At 43.9% G+C, this 8,977-nt stretch overlaps 1 protein-coding gene across 1 annotated transcript; it reads left to right on the top strand.

The window, feature by feature from the left end:
* Nucleotides 1-745: 745 nt before the first annotated feature.
* Nucleotides 746-6,567, top strand: LOC109736584 (serine/threonine-protein kinase ATG1a). The gene is made up of 13 exons (XM_020295796.4): nt 746-1,150; nt 1,263-1,392; nt 1,502-1,560; nt 1,975-2,039; nt 2,326-2,419; nt 2,497-2,577; nt 2,675-2,786; nt 2,941-2,995; nt 3,470-3,579; nt 3,657-3,988; nt 4,423-4,714; nt 4,790-4,860; nt 6,026-6,567. Exons 1-13 carry the CDS (start codon nt 896-898, stop codon nt 6,248-6,250), a joined length of 1,881 nt encoding a protein of 626 aa, XP_020151385.1. The 5' UTR covers nt 746-895; the 3' UTR covers nt 6,251-6,567.
* The last annotated feature ends 2,410 nt before the right edge of the window (nt 6,568-8,977 follow it).

The following is an 8,977-nucleotide window of genomic DNA, read 5'->3' as shown; positions in this document are numbered from 1 at the left end:
GGAGAGAGAGACGCCTTAGGATTAACCATATTCAAACACGTTTTTTGTTTTGTTTTGTGTGAACACCGAGGCCATCGCCGGCGAGGGTGAGAAAGAGAATAAACGGCAACACAAATATAATACCTCGCAAAAATAAAGGAGATGGATCTATTGTGGTCTTGAGTGATGGTTGTTGGATTAAGAGCGTGTGTTATGTTTTCTCTCCCGTTGCAACGCACGGACTCTTTTACTAGTAAACAAACAAAGGACAACGGGCTGGTCGTGCGCCTTACACAGGCCGATTGAGACAAAACAAACGCCAGCGCGAATCGTGAAGCGAGGAACGATCCAACGGTTAACGTGTCGAGATTTAGCAGCTCCGCAGCTCCGTTTTTACAAAGTAAGGTCAAATCGTGCTAAATTTTTGTTAAAGGGTCAAAACAGTGATTTTGTCCGCTCACACGACACCTGTCACGTCACCGTACTAGTAGCCTATGCTATGAAGCAACAGCTTGTGCCACACGACACCCACTCGCAGAGGAAACCGTTTTAAAAAGCTTGCAAAGGCACACGCCGGGCCATACCCCGCTTTCCCACGGGTGGGCCCCACCCGAGCATAAAGAAAGAAGCCGTCCGCACCCACTGACGGCACGGCCCGCCGTATCGAGGAAACCGTTTCCTATACGAGGTGTCTGACATGTGGGGCCTCTCTGGCTAGATTGACCGCCACGGCCCGCAAATATCCTTTTCCCCATCGGGAGAGGCCACCACCAGCACGCGGGCCCCCGTACCGTAATCCAAACCACCACCGGCACGGCAGCAGTACACGCTCTCGTCTCCCTCTCGCTCGCCCCCAATACGAACTCTCGCCGCACCGGCGACCGCGACTAGGCCCGGCTGCGGCGGCGGAGGCGACATGGAGGAGGAGAGGGCGGTGCCGCCGCCGGCCCCGCGGGTGGTGGGGGAGTACGAGCTCGGGGAGATGGTGGGGAAGGGGACGTTCGCGGAGGTGTTCCGCGCGGTGCACGCCCCCACCGGCGCGCGCGTCGCCGTCAAGGAGATCGACCGCCGCCGCGTCGACGACCACGTCCGCCGCGGCATCCTCCAGGAGATGAGCATCCTCGGCAGCCTCTCCCACCCCAACATCCTCCGCCTCATCAACACCATCGAGGTAGGTGCCCCCCCTTCCCCTTCACCAAATCTCTAGCCCCGGCCGTCCGCGCTGCTACTGTAGTCGCGATCGAACTCAGTGTGGTAAAAACGCCTCGCGGTTTTCGCCGCAGACGGGGGAGAAGCTGTTCCTGGTGCTGGAGTACTGCGACGGGGGCGACCTCGAGGCCTACAGGCAGACGCACGGCGGGCCGCGCAACCGGCTGCCGGAGGCCACCGCCAGGGACTTCACCCGGCAGCTCGGTGAGTTCCCAATCGAGCCGAGTGTTCCCTTTCCCCTTTTTATTACTGTATATCCTGGGACTGTATATGTTTTGATGCGCCACTGCTGTTTGTTTTTTTGGATCATCAGCCGAGGGGCTCAAGGTGCTGAGGGGCGAGAGGATCGTGCACCGGGACCTCAAACCCCAGGTTAGATCTTACGCCCTTTTCTATTGGATTTCTTAGGGTTTACGGTTGGTCTGGGCGTGAACCTTTTAGGCGTTTTTGGCAGGCATTTTTGGCTGGAATCTGTCGCTATTTGGGCCTGATCGGTGATTTGTGATGTTTATTTTTGGGTAAAAGCGCCAAAACTAAGAGTAAGGGTCCCATTAAAAGGGTTTCCATAATTATCAACTGAACTTAAATTATTGGTCAAAAGCTAAACTTACATTTATAGCCGCAATCATTGTCAGTTTACCATCAAATGCCAAACTGCTTAGAGGATTGTGCTGTTCACTCATGTTTGTATTTGAACTTCAGAGATGTAGTTATTTTACTTGTTCCATCGAATATCTTCAGAGATGCATTATTTTCTCCGTACTGATTCAGCTGTGAATCATGCAGAACCTTCTGCTATCAGCCGATGGGGATGCCATTACATTGAAAATTGGCGATTTTGGGTTTGCCAGGTGAGAGGTTTATTCTCAGTGTCGCAGTTATAGGACTATCTTCCTTTCTCTAAAGATTGAAATTATTGGGGAGATGCAGACCAATACCAAAATATTTGTAACTGTTATCTGCTGTCAAGTGTTTTTATTTCCACAACGGCATGGTTTATTGGTCTTATTAATACTCACATTTGCTCCGAGCATGTTGGTTCTGAATTCTGTACTCATTGTGAGTTCTCTTTTTGTTTCATTGAGTTTTTTTTTAATAAGTGCAAGTGTACAACTGAAAACTATCTTCTCGCTTCAGATCTCTGATGCATGAAAATTTGGCTGCCACTTTTTGTGGCTCTCCATATTATATGGCCCCAGAAATCTGGCGAGGGGATAAATATGACGCGAAGGTATGTCTATTAACTGCTTTAAATTTACGGATCTTAAAATTAAACCAGGCAATAATCTCTACCTGAAAAACTCGCAGGCAGATTTATGGAGTGTTGGAGTCATTCTTTTCCAGCTAGTAACAGGGGAGCTACCATTTCTTGGGGAGAATAGAGTGGAGGTTTGTTCGTTACATTGTACAATTAGTTGTACTCGCATAATCGCAATACACATATATAGCCTAACACTGCTGCTTGCGCTTTGTTGACGGATTACAGCTGCGCGAAAAAGTATTGTCATCTAGTGGCCTCAGTTTCCCTCCAGATATGGAGGCTGATTTACATCCTGAGTTTATTGACCTGTGCAGAAGACTCATATGCCTTGATCCAGGTGGGTCTGCCATTTTCACTTCATTTTGTGTCTGGAAATAAGGCGTATGATAATTAATTTACTCACTGCATTAATCTTTGTTCAACTTCCTTTAGGCCATTTAATCTAGCCATTCATCGCAGAATCAGATTGAAAATTGCTTTCAATTTTGCAGCGGAGAGAATGCCTTTTGAGGAATTCTTTAATCACAACTTTTTGGCAACAGCAAGGTATTCCTGTTACTCTGGTGGCAGTGTTTAAAAATCACAAGTCCATGGGGTAGCTTTGAGTAATCTACTTTGCTTTTAGAATTTTTCCTGTATCAAGTCCTGTAAGTTTAACTCAGACGCCTGCTGCCCAACTGCTCATATGAGAAGCTGCATGTACCCCAAAAAGAAATGTACAAAAACCACGGGGAATGGTCAAATTCTGTACGAGTGAGCTCATATATGCAAGCTCTGCTCGTCTTTTTTTTGTCCTTGCAACTGCATATAGATTGGATTTGGAATTGTTCTGGTGCGCATCACGATTTAATGCGCTTCATCATAAATGGGGATAACTACTCTTTGTGCAGCAATCCTACAATCTTTTCTAGATTTCCTGAACATTTTTGGAATAGTTAAAAGCATGCCATTTTGCACTTGGCTTGGTTGTGTCGTCATATTTATCTCGATTGTTGAATCTTGCTTTTCATGCCTTCTCAGGAACAGTGAAATCATGGATGAGTCCCATCATGCTCTTGATTTAAGGGATACATGCCAGACTGTCTCTTCTGCTGTCGTCAAAGTAAAGTCTGAAAGTGTAGATTCAAAAGGTACGCTGGACCCTGACTAGAAGTATAAATTGTACTTTATATCCTCTGCTTAGGCACTAATTTTGTATATTTTGCAGTATTTGATTCATGGGAGTGGATTGAACGAGAATATGTACTAGTTCATGCGAACACTACTTCCATGGAGTTGCTGTCTTCACTCGAGAAACCAATGAAGGATGTCACAGGTGCAAGACCCCGCTGTGATGATATATCCACTATCAGTGGGCCTGTGCAGAGTCAAAACAGAGACTCACTCTATAGAGTGAAATCCCATGGATGTACTCCACTGTCCGCTTCCCGTGAGTCAACTACTATGGAAAATCTGCGAGGGAGGCCACTTGATTGTTATACAAGGCTTCACCTACTGAATCAGTATATTGTCATTCTCACAGAACTTGCTCAGGAGAAGGTACTACTGCTGCAGTGGCAATTAGTATCATGTCTATTGAATACTGAACAGCATGTTCATATTCATTCTGTCCAGTATTCAAACTGGAACTCCTTAGCTTTTTAGATTTTCTTCATGATCAGTCAGTGTTTTCTACTTTTGCGAGTAATTTGAGCTAGCAGTGTAGATTTTTTGAGAACATGTAACAGTGTAGATTTCAATGTGTCTTTAATAAGGATATTTAGTGTTAGTACAACTGGTTTGCCTCTAATTGGACCACCATGCTTTCTCTACTCTGTATATCCCTTGTAGGCATGTTTTCATTTTGTCTAGACTTACTGCATTTTGATATCTTTTTGATGATCTTTGCTATGATATTTATTTGATAATTTGGAAACAGTAATCCTAAATTCATCTCAACCTCACTTATGTTTGCTTTTCTGTGGTATACACAGCTTTTTAAAGGGCTGGACCTGGAGGCACTATCACTTGAACTTGTGATACTTGCTATCTGGAAAGAGGCGCTTAATGCATGTAGCTTATTGCCGGATGCTTTAGATGATGGAAGTTTTTCGACATTTGCACACGAGAATTACTTTCCTAAGAGTGATCAGCGTCTATCCCAGAATGTAGCGCATGGATTGGATTTCACTAGGCCGGCTTCTGTTCGTTACTGGGTTGAAAGTGGGTTCATCAAGGCATATGACCGTGCTGAGAAGATATCGCATAGGTTGCGGGAGAACAATGGTTAGAACATTCATCCACTTATCTTCTTGTACAAGTATAATATTAGCTCTTATCGTAACCTTTTTCTGTTTCTAGATAACACTGAGATGCCAGACGCAATGGAGATCATATTCCAAACTGCTTTAGTATATGGGAAAAGTGGTGCTGTAAGTATCACTATCTATCTAAGTCCCTTCGATGGCTAATTTAGATTTGATTTCTCTATGCACATCATGGATGTTACACCTGATTTTCATTCACAATCACATTCATAATTCAGTTAATATTCACCAGGAAATTGTTCAAATGAAGTAATACACTGATGCTCAGGATTTATCACTGGTTGTCCAGGCAGTTGGTTCTCTTGTTATAGGCCTATTAGTAGAAAACTACTCAATATAAGAGCATTTATAGATCACTAAAGTAGTGATCTAAACGCTCTTATATTTCTTTACGGATGGAGTACTGTACAAAACAAGGATGAGAACGGAGTATTTTTGTATTTAAAAAAGAAAGAAACTTTTTTATGAACAATGATACAAGCAGGAATGATCATGCGTGGCAGTCCGGGCTATCTCTTTTTTCTGAGAAAACCTTACTATCTAGTTTTATGAAATGTGTACTAGGCTCCTTCACACAGTTCTTGGATGCCATTTGCTGAAACACTTGCCTCTAGGACATGATATTGTGGTCACTCGCTGAAATGCATGGTCGCCACTAAATAATGGTGTATTGAAGAGTATTTCATGGAGTGTACTTGGATATCATTTGCTGAAACACTTAGCTCTAGGTCAAGGTGATATTGTGATGACTTGCCAGAACAAAAGGTTGCCACTAAGCAATAACATATTGAACATTACGAGGTGTATTTGTTGGGGTTAAGATGGTTCTATGACCCTTGAAGCTGAACTGAGCATGGCTGCGCACTACACAGGCAGACAAACTGGTGGGCTCAGTTTAGTTCCAGGAGCTAAAGAGACCTTTCACACCCTTCTCTCTTCAATCTCGGAATATTATGATTTTAATGGTTCAGCAAAAACCACAGTTTCCTAGTTTTCTTTAGGTGTTTGGTGACTTCAGCAAAGGCCGTCCAAATAGTACAATTCTGCATTTATGAAAATATACGAGACATAAATCATAACCCCTGCTACAAGAGAACTGTTTTCTCCATTTCTTAACTTATACTACATGATAATCTTACCTGAGTAAATGGACCAGTGGGGTTGCCTTATTTCTCATCTTGTCTGAACTCTACTTCTGATCCGTTGCTAATTATTCACGTATTGATTGTAGTTGATGTTTTCTTTTGACTTTATCTACATTATTTTGCAGACGAAGGAACTTTTGGGATGCCAAAGCAGATCAATAGCGCTATACTCAAAAGCAATCATCCTACTCACATTTATATTGCAGGAAGCAACTGCGTTGCCACTGAATCCACTCTTCTCGCTTTCACCATTCAACCAGCAGCGTATCCATAGGTACATAGCTAATTTGAGGAGTCATCTCTGCAGTGCTCAGTTGAGCGGGCAACAGCAGAGGTCCATCAAGAACTAACTTTTCTCATGGGATCATCATTTCACGAGATTCGAATGATAAGATTATTTTGCATGGAAGTCGGCATTAGTCCTTCCCTCCACCCTTTTTGTCCAGGAGGTGTCAAATGCGTTGAAGAACTTTCGCTGGCGTGAGATTATGATGTTATATTTGCAGAACACATTGGTCCACGTGCTCTTTCTTTGTATATATACGGTTCTAGGCTGTACAGTTATTTTCTGTCACGTTGCAAGGACCTTTCGGAATTGTATATAAATGTAACATGTGGAACTTGTAGATTGAAAATGGATTCCAAATCCTGCCTTTCTGCTAGCTGAGTACTTTTTTTTCTGCCCTTCTGCTAGCTGAGTACTTTTTTTCCTGCCAATCTGCTAGCTGAATTTGTGACATGGGTGAATTTTGTTGTTACTGTGATGTGTGAAAAAACATTTGTGAAAATGGGAGCTGTTATTTCTTCGCCTCTTGGCAGTGTATTGCACGAAATTCTTCACAGTAGCTTCTTCTGGATTACGACACTTTAGCTTACGTGCGTGTTGTTCCAGAGAAAAAGAAACATTTTAAGTTCCAAATCTGAAGGTATGTGATCTTATTTTCTTATTTGATTATAAAAGGTGTTGTTGATGGGTTCTAAATTTGGATTGAATTCGTTACAATCTTTTCATCAGTTAACAAAGGGGATGAAAAACCGTAGCCTGAACTTGAGGAACAGGTGAGCAAACATGTCAATTTATTCGAAATGGGAGCAAACATGACTAACATGATTGTTCTTTTGGGTGGAAAACGTGCCTGAACTTGAAAAACAGATGAATGGTGCTGCACGGAGGCGGAGCGTGATACAAAACATTGGAGGGGCCGACGTTTAAAATGCGAAGCAAAGATAATCAAGCACAAATAAATACACGGTCTTTCAGACTTTATTTGTAGAGTCAAAAGAATTTGAGACCTGGGAGGGATCTATTTTTTTAGAGTCAAAAGAATTTGAAAGTTATGGTTTTTTTTCCCTGAGGATTGGAGTAATTTGAAGGCTTAGGCCCCGTTTGAAAGCAAAGTATTTTTGAAGTATTCTAAAAATACTACAGTTTTTCAGATTACTGTAGTTTTATTTACAGCGGGCTATTTGGCTGCGTCTAAAAACTGTGGTTTTAATACTAGAGTATTTGCCAAACCACGGTATTTTCTCTGCATAATAAAAAGAACCCCAGACCTCTTTTTTAAAAACTGAGCACGGTGAGAAAACGGGCACGTTTGCTTCCTTGTTTCTAAGTGGCACAACTCGATCCCCTCAATTCAGCTTCGCTGCATGGTCTCCTAGTAGTTCATCTGTCTCCGCTTTTGGTAAGCTAGCTTTGTGCATGGCCGTTCACGTTCATGTATGTGGCTGTTCGTTGGTTGTCCAAGTGTGCAACGAATAGGGAGCTTGGTACGTGTTTGCAACTGTGAATAGTTGCTAATTTTTAAGCAATAGCCAAACATGTTTGCAGTATTCTCAATACTCTAGAAAACTTCTGTATGTCAAAACTGTGGTATCTTGTGCCTATAGGTTAAAATAATGTAGTTTTCAAATACTTTGGGTTTTTCAATACTTTGCTATCAAACGGGGCCTTAATTATTTCGAAATTTGGAGGTTGGTATTGGGCGTAGCTTGCTAGTGCATTGCCTGCACCGTCACTGGGCATTGCCCAGCGCCAACATCCGGCCCACAAAGTAGCAAGGAGAGAGTTGATGACAGCTGCTGTCTGGCCCAGATAAACAATCGGATGGAATGGATCAAATGGGTACATGCACTGCTAATTATTTTTTGCACTTTTGATAGACCGGGCCATGGTCCAGTATGGTCCCCAAGAGGATCCGCCGGTGGTGCTGCACAGTCCATTCGACTACTGGATAGAAGTGATGATAATTAAAAAAAAACTAAATATAAGTCTTTGTAGAGATTCCACTACTTGCTGGATAGAAGTGTTGACAATGACGAGCGAGCCAGTTTAACCTGTTATTACTACCACGGAACTTGAGAACTCTATGTACCAAGCAGCATTTGCCACCGCGGTAGCACTCCAAAGAAACTAACACAGGTATCATGTCTCGTCGATCGTCCAGACCTTTTCCTGGGGATGAAAATCACGCCGCTTCAGAACCAAGTTGCCCATGTATAAAATAAAAATTGGACTCTAATCTCGAGAAACAAGGAGATGATACTCGAGCCGCTGACAACCAATGAAGTTGCCAGCAGTCCCTAAGGTCTAGGTAGTATATATAGGAGTACTATCGTTGTACCGAGAAACTACTGTAGATGGTATTTCTGAAGGTCTGGTAGACAGACACATCACAGACCCAGGCAGGGATAGGGATAGGGAGCCACGCATGTGGCTTCAAACAGAGAAATCTGGGTCACCGTTGGCGTCCAGCGCTTGGGCCATAGCGGAGGTGGAGGGAGCGGCCGTTTGCCTGGACCGGCCAGGGCCAGTCTACTGAGTACTGACTCCGCCGCGTTTTGGCGCGAGAACACGAAAACGGCCATGGATCGGGTTGGGCAAGCTTAGGCTGGCAGTCAGTGGAGTGGTACCACATTCCCCGTCGGCGTCGGGTGAAAAAGATGAGGCCAAGCCTTTTCTCCCGTGCACCCATCTGGTTGGAAGGCCCCGTCGGCTAATTGGTTTTAGCCCTCGCGTTTATGCCGCGCCCGTACGGAGTACATGCAGAGGGAAAGGCGCCTCTTGATTCGCCTTG

The sequence above is a fragment of the Aegilops tauschii genome, chromosome 4 (assembly GCF_002575655.3).
Source record: "Aegilops tauschii subsp. strangulata cultivar AL8/78 chromosome 4, Aet v6.0, whole genome shotgun sequence".
In the NCBI taxonomy this organism is placed as follows: domain Eukaryota; kingdom Viridiplantae; phylum Streptophyta; class Magnoliopsida; order Poales; family Poaceae; genus Aegilops; species Aegilops tauschii.
Note: the sequence above shows the minus strand (reverse complement) of the source record. Positions and strands in the feature narration are given on the sequence as shown.

Coding starts and splice junctions, on each gene's coding strand:
- LOC109736584 (XM_020295796.4), top strand. CDS start 896: ATGGAGGAGGAGAGGGCGGTGCCGCCGCCGGCCCCGCGGGTGGTGGGG. Junction 1,151..1,262: donor GCCTCATCAACACCATCGAG/GTAGGTGCCCCC, acceptor TTTTCGCCGCAG/ACGGGGGAGAAGCTGTTCCT. Junction 1,561..1,974: donor ACCGGGACCTCAAACCCCAG/GTTAGATCTTAC, acceptor TGAATCATGCAG/AACCTTCTGCTATCAGCCGA.